The 15,323-nt window shown below is 45.4% G+C and overlaps 1 protein-coding gene across 2 annotated transcripts in view; it reads right to left on the minus strand.

Moving 5' to 3' along the window:
- ZFHX3 (zinc finger homeobox 3) overlaps positions 1-15,323 on the minus strand; it is a 159,212-nt gene that overhangs the window by 33,753 nt on the left and 110,136 nt on the right. For both annotated transcript variants that reach the window (XR_005360121.1, XM_038538466.1), the window contains exon 4: positions 12,145-12,252. Coding sequence is in view for 1 of the 2 variants with exons in the window: in XM_038538466.1 (XP_038394394.1) it covers positions 12,145-12,252 (108 nt within the window). In the remaining variant the exon portion in view is untranslated. The remainder of the gene's footprint in view (positions 1-12,144; positions 12,253-15,323) is intronic.

The raw sequence follows: 15,323 nt of genomic DNA on the forward strand, positions 1-15,323 counted from the left end.
GCACACAAAATAATTAAAACAAGCCGAATAAAGTTTCATGTATGAAGTGACTTACTTTAAAAAAGAGGTAAGAATAGTATAAACTTAGGGAGCTTATAGAATGGCCAAGAATGGTTGAAAACACAGCCTCTATAATGTCACCTGATAGAACCAGTCTTCCAATTCCAATCCTCACTAATGAATTAAAATCTGAGTCACTGAAATTTTGACCAAAGAAGGCTTGAAAGATGTACTCACGATACAACAGACCACCAGTGGACTTAATGACCCATTTGTCATCTGGTGATGTGGTCTGTACAACTCTGAAGCCAGGTAAGGCATGGAGTTGCTGAGTCATGAAAAAGAAAGTTTAAGAAAAATAGGAAATAAAGTAGAAGTTTTTGCTTCCTCCAACTATCAGCCAAGACATCAACTTGTCCTCCCAAAAAACTACAGTACTTGGAAGTAGTTTTTATATTTCACAAACAAAATTCATCTCATCACTCAACACACCAATGAGGCTATTGGCCTGGCAGATCTGTGCCAAAGGCCACCTCCCTTTGCCCGGGGACCTCCCCCTCAGGGAGCTCCTGGGCACGCACTGAGCTGTTCATGTTGCTGGGAGTTTTCTTCTGCATTTCTTCTCCTCATGGTGGGGTGGCATTTGGATCCTCCACCTTGTGGGGGTCCCAAGGTGAGCCCACCGAGGGCCTTGGCTGCTGCCAGACATTTACTCCTTGTGGAGAAGCCAAAGGCAGCCGCCACCTCCACGTCTCAACCGTCAAAACCTTAGCTAAAGTACCACTGACAGCCCCTCCATCTAAACTTCCATCTCCCAAACCAGCAACATAATGGAGGAGCCAATTAAATGATTATTAATTCATGCTACTTTCCGTAAGCCAGAGGTTCTCATCGCCTTGCGTTCGGTAAACCAGCTTGCCACCTGCCCCAGAAATTTACAGCAATCTTTCATCTATCTCCATTGACTAGGAGAAAAAAAATTCACACACCTCCCTATCAGTGTTTGAGTTGGGATAACTACCTCAGCACACTGGACTCAGAAGCTTCCCTAGATCTGAAAATGGTCATTTCAGCTCATAATTACAATGAAATGAAAGGTACAGTGTGATCTTTCCATAGGTCTTCTCCTTCAGCTTCTCAGGAGCCTCATACTTCCTCCAGACAACAAAAACGCAATCTTACAACAGGGTAATCTGTGCTTCTGGACTTTGTGATCTTTATACTGTCACTGAAAGTGGAGGCGCTCTTGGCATTTGCTGGCAGTTCCTTCCCCAGAGGACAGGCTAGGATTTCATACTCGCATCTCCTATGGAACTACTGCACTTAATAAGTGGCCAGCGATCTGGCTAAACTCTCTTCCTCCCCTAATACAGGCAACAACAGTTCCTCTAAAGGATTTGCTTTGCTGCCAACTTGGTCTTTAAACATGCATGGTCTCATTCTGCCTCCAAGCACTTAAAGATGGTTCAAAGAGGAATCAGAGGTGCACACTGGTTACACGCACCCAGGGGGGTGGTCTCCATGCTGTGGCTAAAACAAAGCTGGGGCTCCTTTTCTTTCCCTGCCCCAGAGGTGTGGGATGTCTCAAACTCCAGCCCAGTGGGGTTACGAAAGAACGTTCTGTTCAGACACAGTCTAATTCTCTGTTAAGTGCAAGTTATGCTACTTGTATACATCCCTAGAAAGCGTTTTAGAGAAGTGCAACCACCTACTCAAGAAGTGTAAGAATATGCCTCAATGTGTAGAGTAAGACACACTGTTATCATCAACTTATCAGACATGTCTTTCTGTTTCTATAAAGGGCTTCAAAGAAAATTTGAGTAATACTACAGATGGGTGTAACTCATACTCAGGGAACAGCTAATTATTTTTCTCTTCCAAGTCAGATGTGAACTCGACAGGCCAGCACTTTGGAAATGCAGAAGACCTTACATATTGCTGTTGCTGCTATTATTATTACTTTGCTTTTTATTTGAAAATAATTATAGATTCACAGGAGATTGCAACAGTACAAAGATACTGTGTCCCCTTCCCTCCTATTACTTGTAGCCAGTATCAGGGAACGATTTCTAGGCCTTGAATCATTCCTCATTGTGACCAGTCTTTCTGACCAAACCTCTCTCCCTTCCAGTCCTGCTGTAGGAGATGATATCTGCCCAACTCAGGACTTGTGCCTCTTCTCTCTAGGCACGACAACCTTTCAGGAGAGCTCAGTACCTACTGCACCCAGCAGGGGCTTAGGACCTGCCATTCAGTTAGAGGAGACATAGTTCTCAAAAACCTCAAAGCATGTCCTAAGATCATAGCCCCAAGGTTCTCAGACTCAAGTGTGTGTCAGAAATCCCTGGGAGGCCTTGTTAAAACACAGATAGCAGGCCACACCCCCCAAAATACATCTGATTCAGAGAATTTGCATTTTGAGTGAGTTCCTGAGTGATGCTGATGGCTCATGGACCATATTTTGAAAACCACCATCAGAGTCAATGCTTTCTGTAATTGGTGGGGACCAGAGTTAAATGAGGGGACCCAGCAGGTGGTGGACCCGCTAGTCTTGTTCTTTCCATCTGTCCTGGAGAATTTCAGTGAAAAGGGGGCAGACACTTGTGGGCTCTTTCCACTTTGCCAGTGCTTGCTTGCCTGGTCTTGGCACCAGCGGGCCTCATCAACCCAGGGTCCCCCTGGGAAGGACGCAGAGATCCTCCATAGCCCCTGTGCATTGAAGTCAGCAATCTGGGAAAGGAAGATCACACTGGGCTGGGGGGCGGGGGGAGCTCTGCTTTCCCAGTAAGCAGCCTCAGGTGGGATGGTGGCCCCATGCAGACAAGTGGCTGCTGCTCTTGCTCTGCATCTTTGGGGAAAAAATAGTGCTAAGCCCTACATCAGAGGCATCAATCTGTTACACTAATTCCTTATTGAAATATGCATAAGGCTGCTTAACTGTACTGATTTGAGCTCCCCCAGGGCCATCCCGCAATTCGATTTCAAGATACCTTGCCCCCGTGTATCAAGTTTGAGAAGGAGCCACCCTTACAAAACAGAGCCACCGGCGACCACCTTTTAGACCAATATTGGCTGTCACTTTATTTAATAACTTCTAGACACTGGGCTGTCACCATGAGCCTGGCTTATGTGCCAGCCCTGATCCCTCACTTTGAGGTATTAACCAGCCGGCCCACTTCTGGCCTCTTGTCAGTTTCCCCCAAAGTCTGCCGGCTCCCTCTGGCACAGCCTCCTGAGCTGTGCCCAGGTGCCATCTGTGGTCACGGCTTCCTTGAAGATGGATGGCCATGGTCAGGGGGCAAGGTAGGAGCTGCGCTATCACTCTGCCCCCTGGCCTAATTACAGGATTGTGAAGACCAGGGATTTGGAGAAAACCAGAGTGGAAAGGACCTCCGAGACCCTTGAAATGACAGAGGAAACAGTTCAGAGGTTTAAGATGTAGGGCAAAACAAAGAGGCACTGTGGGTCATTCAGAGACCAGGCCAAAGTTAATTAACAGACGTTCATCCAGTCCCCATCAAATCAAATATTAATTAGGTTAGTTAGGGTCTCTGAGCCCCAACACAGCATAGATTCCCAGAGACTGGACTGTAACAATACTCTTCCAGTTTTTTCTCCATTCCAAACCTATCTTCCTAAAAGATTAAATTTTTAGAATAGAAGTGAACTTGTGAAAATCAACAATAAAATCCAGGCCCAGCCTTGGTGGCAGGTCCCAAGAGCTCTGAACTGAACTTCTCAGCACCGTTTCATCCCCCGTGATCTGCCCAGGGTTGTTTTTTGTTTTGTTTGTCTGTTTTGGGGATTTGTTTTGTTTTGTTCTTGCTAGTTTAGGTTTGGCAGGGCAGTGTGAGAATCTAAGACACCACTCAAGCCCCTGTGAGGGTGGAAAATAAGTACTAAGACCACTAGAAAGGCCTGGTCTTGGTCCTCTCACAGTAGAGAGAGGGGGAACCGCGTACGCATTTATATCAATGCTTCTCTCAGTACCCAGAGTCCCATGTAGGATTTGCGCATAGCATTCCAAAGGGCTGAGATGAATGATCTGTGCAAAGGGGTGGGGATGTGGCTCTTGTGTACCTTTAGGGACTTCTTGAGAGCTGATGTTACCCTCATGTTTTCTTGTGACAGGAGTTCCCTTTATACAAAGACATCAGCCCCCCTCTTGCTAGGTAACGAATCGCAGAGGTTTGCAGTGCTCACCACACCTTGGTTCCCAACCTGGAGGTGTCACCTTGAGCATTTTACTTGACTACACTGAGCTCTCAGTTTCCTCATCCACAGTAGGATGGCAGTGTTCACTCACAGGGTTTCTGTGTAAGGCTGGCAAGAGATCGGACATACAAAGCCTACCACAGAGTCTAGCGCACAGTGAGAGCTCAAACACTGCTTGCTGTGGTTTCCTTTTTAGAAAGAGCTCTGGAACATAATATGGGCCCATGAGGGGCTTCGTTGTTAAAGAAGCACAGATACCCAAAATTTGCCTTTTCTATATACTAACATGGAGCAATCCTACTAACCCACAGGTTTGATGTCTAACAGAAAGTAGAATGTCCTGGACTTGAAAATGTCTATGGTCACGTTATTTAACCAAACTGACTGTTAATCAAACAACGGTATCAAGTCCTTGCTAAGTGCTGGAAATTATAGAAATGAATGAATGCCACATGGGGAAGAGATGAAGAGACAGAGCGCGGAAGATTTTTAGGGCAGTGAAAATATATATAATGATGGATATATGTCAGTATACTTTTGTTCAAACCCACAGGATGTACAACAGTAAGAGTGAATCCTAAGACAAACTGTGGAGTTGGAGTGATTTCTGACGTGTCAATGGTTCATCACTGGTTTAAAAAAAGTGCATTCTGGTGAGTGATGTTGATTGTCAGGGGGAGCTATGTATGCGTGGGGGCAGAGGGTGATAGAAAATCTCTGTGCCTCCCTGTCAGTTTTGCTGTAAACTTAAAACTGCTCTCTAAAAAAGAAAGTCTTATGAAGCAAACCCACACACACACACAAGTGAATGAATACCACAAAACTCAGATCATAAAGAACTCACAATCCTGTCTGAAAACGAGAGAAACAGGATTTTCAAGTCGTCTTCTCCAATTTTCATATAATAAGAGCAAGCTACCATGTTATGTGTTCTTTAGCTTTATGAGGTGGGGAGTATGTCCCGGACCCACAAGGCAAATTGTGATTTGATCACAAATCTGGCCCCCAGGTGTTCACCATCTATGTGTCATACTTCTCTAGTCTACAAAACAGAATGTTGGGCCAGGAAGAATGTGAAAGTCTAATGAAATGTTCAGATATCCTCTGAGAAAGGCACTATGGTGGTTTTTTTTTTTTTTTTAAATCAAATACTAAGGATTCTAATAACAGAAGTGCTTCCCCCATCAGCACAAAAGCTAAAACTGAAACAGAGCAAGATTCACATGGGCCCCCTTGCAAAAGTAATATGTAAATCTATAAGGTATTTTCTACAGTGATGAAAAATGATTGGTCCTTAATCTCCATTTCTACTGCCCTTTATACCTTGGATGAGTGTTCTCATCATACTGTACCACGGTTATGTGATTACATATGATGTCCCAAAAAGGGAGTTCCTTACTTTTTTGCATATCCTGTATCTGCCTTAGATTACCTCTGCTAATTTTGTTACTGCATGCAAAAATATTTGCTCAATTGATGTGGTCCCTCTCCCTCTCTTAGAATTTACAATATAAATTCTCAAAGCCAAGACCTCTGAATTACTGGAATTCAGGCAAGTCCAGAGATACACCACACCCTGTATCTATTTTTGCTTCCCAACATAAAAATAGTTCGAATGGTTTGTTTCCAATCGTGAGGCAGATTTCTGCCTGCAGTGACTTTAAGCAGCCAAGTTATACTGAAAGCGGCCTGGAAAAAAAAAAAGAAAGAAAGAAAAAAAGAGAGTGGGGAATGGAGGTGGAGAAAGGGAACAGAGGACTCTGGAAAAGCCCACATAGCTGCACAATTCCCATCCGTGTGTGAAACGTAAAACCAAAAACGGTTTCCGTTGGCAGGAATGTGAACCACAAAGGAGCCATGTGAGCCAGGCTCCCAGCATTCCCTCACACACACCCTACTGCAAAGACAAATTTACTTTTGGGTGAGGTAGAAAAATAGAACCAAATGCCAGAAGGACAGAGATTTAGGCTGAAATGATTTCTAGAGAGGTATGGTGCTGGTGGTGAACAGCCTGGTTTCTAGCCAAAAACAGAGCTGGGATGGGTGGTTACTCAAAGGCACCCACATGAATCTCCAGGGGCTCCTCCTCTGATGTCCTCATCACACGGGGCTCTGACAACACAGGGTGATGCACTCCAGTCACACAGGACCAGGTGAGAGCATGTAGAGCTCTGCTACCCCACCAAGGAAGGCGGCCTGGCGTGGTTCGACCCTCATGGAAAAAAGCCGAAGGGGCCTACGTGAACTCAGTGCAGACTCCTGGCCCACGCCATCGCAACTGGTGGGAGACTAGGGAAATCCTGGCAAGTTACCAGCATTCCAACTTTAGAAATTAATATTCTCCAAGATTCTCCTGTGCAACTCTTCCTCCCCCAATTCTATCTTTAAGGAGTTCCAGAACTGCAAGAACCTATTTAGTACAAACCTGCCATTTTACAGATTTTGAAACTATGGACCAGAGACCTGAGGTCATGTGGCTCATCTCTGCGGCAGAACCAGGCCTTCAGCCTGGGGCTCCTGGCTCCTAACTGGCCAGAGCTACTCCAAACCCGTAACACTTCCTCTCAGCATATACTTTCTTTTATCTTAATCGACTCAATTAAAAAAAAAAAAAAAAAAAGGTACTTCTTTCCAGCCCCTTTCCATTCTCTGTCACAGATTATACTTGAGGCACTAAGTTCTCCATACAGTGGCATCCCTATTTATACAAAGCTGTAAACAACAGGGAGAATAGGAGGACGGCTGGTAATAGATTTCCACCAGGATGTGCCTGACCCGCTTTTTTTCAACCTCAGTAATTAGAAAGGCAGTGGGTTTGTAGGAATTATTCATATGCAGCAAGAGCTGTACACTATACATTTATGTTAAACATGTCAAACCCGATTGAAATCATGCCTGCCAGCACCATATTCCATAAACACACTTCTCCCTCACAGTCGCCCAGACCTTGCCGGCCTGCTAATACCTCCTTTAATAGCAATCTTCCATGGATTCAAATCAGGGACGCTCCACTGCACTAATTGCTCTGTGTTAGGTGAGCATCATGGATTTTAAAAAAATTAATAAAATAAAGTCCCTTCAGGCCATTCCCCTAGAAAAACAACACTCGAACTACAATTATAACTCAAAATCTTCCAAAAATAGAGACATGGACATCAGTTAGAGATTTCTGGAGCATTATCATGTTGGCATTTTCAGTTGGGCTGTGGCCCTTTGTTTTTTAAAGCACTAACACCCCCTGGTCATCTTGTCTCAAATTAGCTTAACTAGATCCAGTTTAGTGCTCTGTGGCTGGAAACCATGGCGGCTACAGGATTTAAATAACCATCTTGCTATGATTCTTTGCCAAGAGTTCAATTTTTTCCCCTAATTATTGGTGATAAAGCATCACATTAATTGTATATCACTTAATTTATAGCAATTAATGGTTGATTGGATAATCACTGCATTAATTATTGTTCAGTTGCCGACACTGGGGGCTCTTCAATCTAGAACACACACTTTTAAATCCACACACTGCTAAAAGAGAACGAGGGATCATTTTCATGTTTCAAAAGAGAAAACCACAAAGTTGGACGGTGGAAATTGCTGTGCATTAGGAAAGAGACTTAGCTTCAAAGAACCTTCCTGCACCCTCCGTTGGCCCACAAGAGTGCTTTACACTCACTGTGCGTGGATGCAATCTCTGAAGGGCTTATCAAAGGCCGCCATTTGTACATGTGCCACCACTGGCCATCGTGGAACCCTCAAGAACTCTCATCATGGACCCCAGGGTGTGGTGGTGGGTGTCACCTCTCCATGTTTTACAGATGAGATGCCCGAGGCTCCAGAGACCAAGGCCATTAGCTGAGTGGTCCACTTCACCACTGAGCAAGATGTGGACTTACTACCAAGTATATTCATGGTGGACGATCCAACTCATTCTTGCACAAGCAAGTCGTTGTCATGTTACTGTTGCTGCTGTACAACTTTAGAGAATGCTACTCTCCAAAATGGAGATGAAAGCAAGATCAAATGATCATGCTGAAAAATCCCATTCTTGGAGAGATGGGACAGTATACCTGTAGGAACTCAGGCTCTGTCCTAAGCAGCACGGCCAGTCTGCAAATCTGAACCCGTGTGTGTGCCTCTGGCGCCCTGCACAGGCTTAGCTCTCCCGGGCTCAGTTTACCGCTCTGCACAGTGGTAGGGGGCTGAGGAAGGGGTGCGGGGGATGGTTACTCACAGCATTTATCTCACAGAGTGAGAGGCGGGAACGTGTGTAAAGCAGAGCTTCCCAACTCTCTTTCATGTCACGGTGTACGCAGAAAATGAGGGCAAGTTAGTGTGGGCAGATGAAAATCCAACTGGTCCCTGCTTCAGCAGCCCCCAGCCCCATCTGGCCAACTCAAGGGCCCTAGAGATCAGTACCTGTGCACCTGTGAGGACTCCTGGCATGCCCGCTGGGAAGCAGGTGTGATGCACTGGAACGGTGCCTGGTACACAGGTAAAGCTTAATATGGCCTTAACAATAACTGGGAAATTAGAGTATCTGGGGTGCATCCTTTCAGGGGTAGTTTTGTTCCTTTTGATTATCTACAGCTGCACTTTCAGGGTGTAAAGAGCTGCATTTCAATGCATTGCAATGAAATAAAATCTACTGCCTCAGTGGTACTAGCTACACTTCAAGGGCTTACCAGCCGCCGTGGCTAGGGCTACCGTACTGTACTGTGTAGAGGCAGAACCTTTTTATCAGCCCAGGGAGTTCCAAGGGGCAGCACTGGCCTATAGAACACGGTTCTGATGGTTAGGTCTGTTCCTGAAATCCCCACGGAGTGCTACGCTCCCTGAAGGCAGGGCCTGTCATCATGGAACTTGTGATCGGTGGAACTCTGCCCGGTGCCCTGCTCATGGTTGGGATCCAGCCACGGGCCGTGGAATCGATGCTGCTGTGATTCAAACCACTATCTTGCCTTGCTGCCACTTGAGGTCAAAGACCTGACATCTAAATAAAGAAGCCCAAAGAGGATGACCAACGGACACCAAAAAGGAAATCAGGAGTCCCATTCCAATATAAAAATAAATGACTAAAAATTTTTAGCAAAGATTATCCATTCCTGTACAAACCCCAAACTACGTAATCAATAGCCGAGAAAATGTCAATTATCCAGGCTCATTTGAAATATTATTAATCTGCACCGTGAGCGGCCACTAATCAACAGTACAAATTGTGAAATCACTATTTATTTATTTGCTAGGAGGAAGCACTCCCCATCACATTTAATCAGATAGGAACAGTTCAATTTAGGGCATAAATGGAACAAACGCAGATATTTCTTTTTTATAAAATAGTAAGGATCCCAAAGAAAGCTGCGAAGAGGTTGCTGCCACCTGTATCGATTCCAAGATCAAATCGGCTCAAGTACCTTAATAAAGCCTGTCATTACACACTCAGACAACATAGACAAAATTATGCTTCGGGTCAAAAGAGGATCATTCGCAGGAGTCAGGAAAGAATTGTCCCTTCTCACTTTATTACTACGTGACTGGTAAGGGGCACCTCTGAGTTATTCATCCATGGTTTCTCTCTCTGTCTCATCTCTATCTTCTGGAGATACAGTACAGACTGTTGTTTGAATGAATGAATGAATGAATGAATGAATGAACGAACGAACGAACGAGAAAGTGGGGCTTTATTAAAGAGCTCATATTTATGGTGCTCCTGATGGCCTGGCATGTCCACTAGCTCTGTAAGGACACACTCCCACTGAATTCTCAACATTCTGAATGTGATTTAAATGAACCACCCTCAACCGAGCGAGCTTACCCTCAACTGAGCGAGCTTGCCCTCAACTAGTCTTAGAATTAGGGGAGCACGTGTGAGATGCCCGGTACGAGCCTGGCGCACAGTGGGTATTTTGCAAATGGCAGTTACATGTTGTCATTTACTCAGTGTCTGTAGCACACAGAATGCAGGCAATGCACACCACATACTATCAGCGTGATCCTACTAAGTTCTTATATGCTGCTCCTCCCCTCAGCTTCTCGAAACTCCTAGAAACCACACCTGCCAGGCAACAGTTTCACATTCATAGGAAAGGACCCAAACAGAAACCCCCACTACTTTTCCTCATCTAACTAAATTATTAAAATAACAACAAAAACCATCCTAACATAGAGCTTCCTATATGCCAGGCATTGTTCTAAGATTCCCATATTCATATAATCCTCACGGCGATCCTCTGAAAGTAGGTACTATTTTTAATCCCCCATCTCATATGAGAAACAGAGGCACAGAAAGGTTAAGGTCACATAACTAATAAGTGGCAGAGCCAGGATTAGAAACCAGGGACCCACACTGTGAAAACAAAGGACAGATGGCCTGGAAGGTTACTCGGCCTTCCAACAGCGAGTGTGAAATCCTTTTGCCCAGATCCTCTCTATCTGCAAAGTGTGTGTCCATTTCGCTTTGACAGAACAGGAAAAACCCAGTGTGACAAGCAACACAGTGCGATCCTCCCCTGTGATCAAGACCTCTGAGGACAGACATCTGTGTCCTGCTCCCAGCCTGCCCTGGCAACCCCTCCTAGGGTGCTCGGCCCTGTCCTTCAGCATCTCTCAAGCGCAGGCCTCTGGCCACCACAGTTCAAAAAAGGACAGTTAAGTCCACCTAGCATGCCAGTCGCTCACTCAGCGGCCGTGACACCCTGTTTCTCTGTCCCAGGAAACACTGAACAGGCGCATCACCTACTCCGCCCCATCCCTCCTGAAATTTGGAAGCTGTTAAGCTGCCTCTCGAATTTCTCCTTTACAGACTGAACAGCCCCAATTTCTTCAGCCTCTTTTCAGAGGCAATATTTCTCAGCCTTCAGTGATTTTCATTGCTCTCCCCTGGCCTCTCTCCAAGATTCTGTATCTTGTTTAAATAGAGAAGGCCAACACTGACATGATTTAAGAACAGTCGTGCCTGGAAAAGTAACAAAGGCCCAACCAATACAGACTCTAGAAGGTAAATATTTTCTTGAAAAAACACAAAGTATCACAATATTAATAATGGAAGGCAGTAAGAATTAGGTTGACCAAATAAAATAATTTCCTTTGCTTGTCATACCATTTCCTCTAAGAACTGTGGTGGTTTCTGGGAGACTTACCTGTCCTGAGAACTCTTCTCAGAAACAACTTGGCTCCTCCAAAACAACAACAACAACAACAACAACAACAACAACAACAACACACCTCTAAGCTTTTCTTCTCAGTCTCGGCTCTTCTTTCCTCCAATACAGCAATCCTATCATCACAAGAGATAGCTGTTCCCCCTCTCACAATACTAAGTTTTCCAGAAATAGCACTTCCCTTCCTGACATCAACTTCTTCTGGTTTTGGTACCATGTCGTTCTGCCTGGCTTCACTGCCTGCCCCGCTCTGGGTGCGTTTCAGGTGTGGGCGCTCACCACGGGGGCAAGGTGGGACACGCAGTGTGCAGAACATAGCCTGCTCTGCAATGCTGACTCCTTGGAGATTCATGGGTGACCTCCCAGTCAAGGTGCACAGGGCAAACCCCGCCACTGGGCTTGGGGGCAGCAGGGCTAGGTAACTGGACCTTCAATGGAGGAAGAATTCCATCAAGGGTGAAGCAGCTCCAGAGAGAAGCTGCAGAAAGCAGTGTGACCTCAGAAACACAGAAGCCCCTGGCATAGAGCCAGACACCTGGATGCTCTAATAAACAAGCTGGCTTTGGGGCCATTTAAGAAAAGCTTTAAAAATTCTTTCATATAACGTAAGAGAAGGAGAATGAAGCTGGCCACTCAAAAAAGCAAAACCCAGACCCTTCTCCCAGTACACAGAACAGTTTTTCTGGGTAGGTTAAGGATGCATCTACTCCCTGACCTGTCAGCCTCACTCTTCCAGGGAAGAGAGGTCAGGGGTTCAAGGGCAGCACGCACACGCTACCTGTCCACTTGCTCTGGTCCTTCTCGCCTCCACTCTCCTGGTCTTTAGCAAGCTCCTCTGGATCAGCAGCCGCTTCACTGGGCCCTTCAACATCTTCAATGGCTTCTTCTGAAATAGAAGAAAAACAAAATGTCAAGGATTAAAACTGATCAGAAGATGAAAGACTCTTGCCTCCTACTCCAAAAAATTACCAACCACAATACACAGATGCCAATGATGGTCCTTCCTCTCTCCTCGAGGCCCCCGAAAGGCTGCCTGCACCACGGGGGTGCCGAGGTCTTTCCCTTCCCCATTCACTGGTAGGAGACGGACTCGCTCTAGACGTGTGGATGTTAGGTATTTCCAGATGGATTCTGAATGCCTCATTTGAACTTTTAATATCGTAAAGCCAATCCTGTTGAAGAAATCGCTCCCATCTAAATTCCTGAAGTTGCATGCAAGTCTTTTATAGTTGAAAATGCAAAAAGGGAGCCACATGTTGGGTCTTGCCTAGCTCTGACCCCAGTGCGTCCTGGATGTGAACAAGGCTAGATCCTACCATGGACCCTGCAGAGGCCACGAAGTATGTGTGCACGTGCCAGACCACGGCGGGAGGTGGTTGTTGGTTTTTTGTTTGCTTGCTTTTTAACAATTACTCACAGTCTCAAGGATCATAGACTATCAGTGATAGGATTTCATTAATGTGAAGAGTTCTAGAAAACAAACAACATCTGTACAAACAACATCTGTAGGCATGCCAGGCGTCAGTGACAAGAAGCTAGATTTATAGAGAAAGGGAAACAAATTTCTAAGAGCATCACATATTTTTCTTTTGAAGCCAGTCCATTCTTTACCCAACACTGGTTTAAAACTAGCCATGGAAATTCTCTCCAGCTCAATACAGAATGCTTTGGGTGAAGACAGAAGAATGGTCATTTCCAACATGGTCATTTTGTTACTCCTGACATAAAACACCTGCACAAGTAGGAAGGAAAAGGCTATAAGATACCCTATAGATATTGATGGAAAGGGAGCAAGAGATTTCTCTCCTGTTCTCCTGGCTCTCTGGATCATTATCCAAAACATTTATTAAGAATGGGTTAAATGAGTGAATTTAACAAATTCAGGCAAACTGAGGTGGGCTGATGACGAAATTATTAGCAGACTCTGAAGAGCACACTGTCCTGGATGTAGGGACACGAGAACAGGCTGCTTGCATTGACTACATGGGGCTGGTGCCAGACCAGATGCACAGGAACCGAGTATTGGGACTTGGGGCTCAGACCGGTGTCACTCTAGGTCTCTGGAGCTGTTATCCTACTTTTTCAATGTTTCAGGGTATTACCCTCCCCAAACCTGCAGAAAATAGCTTCTAAATTTCATCGTGCAAAGGAAGTAAGAGGAGTTCAGTGTAAAATGACCTCAGAGGGTATATAAAACACCTGAAGAAGAAAGTATCTACTTCAAGTCAGATTTTCCTAATTCTTCCCGGAAAAACAATGGAAGTCCAAGGACTGGAAAACTGAATTCGGGGGTCAGGGAACATTCTCTCTTCATTCCCACCAATCCAGGATTTATGAGGCAGTCCTGGGGAACATAGGCAAAATAACAGAGTGCTTATTTTCATCCCCAATTAAGAGGCCTCCCCATCTAATCTCTGCATCTCCCTTTTGTCTTACGACATAGTGAAGTTAACGTCAGGTCTCCCCATACCCCCCTTTAGTTCAGAAAAAAATCATGGCAACCATGGTGTGAAGTCAATCTGATATACAGTGCCATATTAACACTATACGCCACTGAGTAGAGAAAAAAATTTATATACAAGTGTTAGTAGAGAATAACCACCAAACTACACAGTATGACGTATGCATAGTCTTAATTATGTTGAACCAGGATGTTCAATGCATATTTTTACACTTTTGATAGAACCGTTCAATGCTATAATTATAAAATCCTTTCCTGAATGGTGATACCAGAATTCAGTCAATCAGTATTAAATTGGGTCTGCCCAAAGGAGCGAGGGCTCTTAAAATACACTCCTTCGCCCCAGTACATGCTGTGACACAAACTATCTGTAGTAGTGTAGATATTAATCAAATTTGATTATGCAGAGATGGCCGAGTGGCCCCTCCTCTCCACCTCTCTCTCTCACACTCACTCACACACACACACACACACACACACACACACACAATCACCTTAGATGCAAACAGTGTGACACCTATGAAACAGACAACACCCTGATGTGGAGAACAGCATTTGAGGTGCTGCTCTGCAGAGGCGGGAAGGAAGGAGTGGGCCCGCAGGGAGACCACCTCCAAGGTCAGCACATCGTGTGGGCCACAGCCATCGGAGCTCGGAATTGGGAACTCACGGTCACTCTCACTGGCCCCAGTTCTCCGGGCCCTTCCAAATAGGTCTTATTCAGAAGACACAGGGTGTGAAGAATAAGCACGTCATCGCTACAACAAGCAAGGAAACCGCACAGGGCTTTGTGAATATTCCTGAGCCCTCGTTCTATCAGCCTCCTGGGTTCTTGGCTTTCTTCCCTCCCTGCCCTGCTACAAGCAGAAAAGTGAAGGCAGCTGAGTTCTACTGAGTGGACGGGGGACAGATGTGAATTCAGAAACTCACTTTCTCTTCCCGCTCCTTTTCTTTAGAAATCAAACCTCTTCTTTTCTTTCAGTGCCTAGGTTTCATATTATCATTTATCACTCATTCACCAAAAGGCTGTTCTATGCTTGGTGGAAGAAGAAATGCTCAGGAAACTCCCGGACAGCTTCCCTCACAAGGGGCTCCGCGTCCTCACCCCCACCTAAGCACCCGGTCCCGCAGCCGAGCAGGGTGCACTTCCACCTACGACCTACAGGTGTCGCCCTCTGCATGGCGAGGCCCGGAAGGGCAGCTCGCTGAACCCAGCAGACAGCGTCTGGGCGGCCCAACCTGAGCATGTGGAAATAATATACGTCTTCAAGTGAACTGTCTGGTCCCGGGGAAATAAAATAGGACATTCATAAGCAGTTACACCATCTGTCTTTATACCATCATCATCAACAGCAAGAGGAAAAATTGCTCTTTAAAATGGATGAAAGCCCAGGCTGACAGTAACCAGAAAACTGTGAGCTCTGAATACCAATAAAGGTAGAGAAATGATGAAAAAACAGAGATACAAACTATGCATTTGTCTGGACAGCTCAGAC

This window comes from Canis lupus, chromosome 5, assembly GCF_011100685.1.
Source record: "Canis lupus familiaris isolate Mischka breed German Shepherd chromosome 5, alternate assembly UU_Cfam_GSD_1.0, whole genome shotgun sequence".
Classification (NCBI taxonomy): domain Eukaryota; kingdom Metazoa; phylum Chordata; class Mammalia; order Carnivora; family Canidae; genus Canis; species Canis lupus.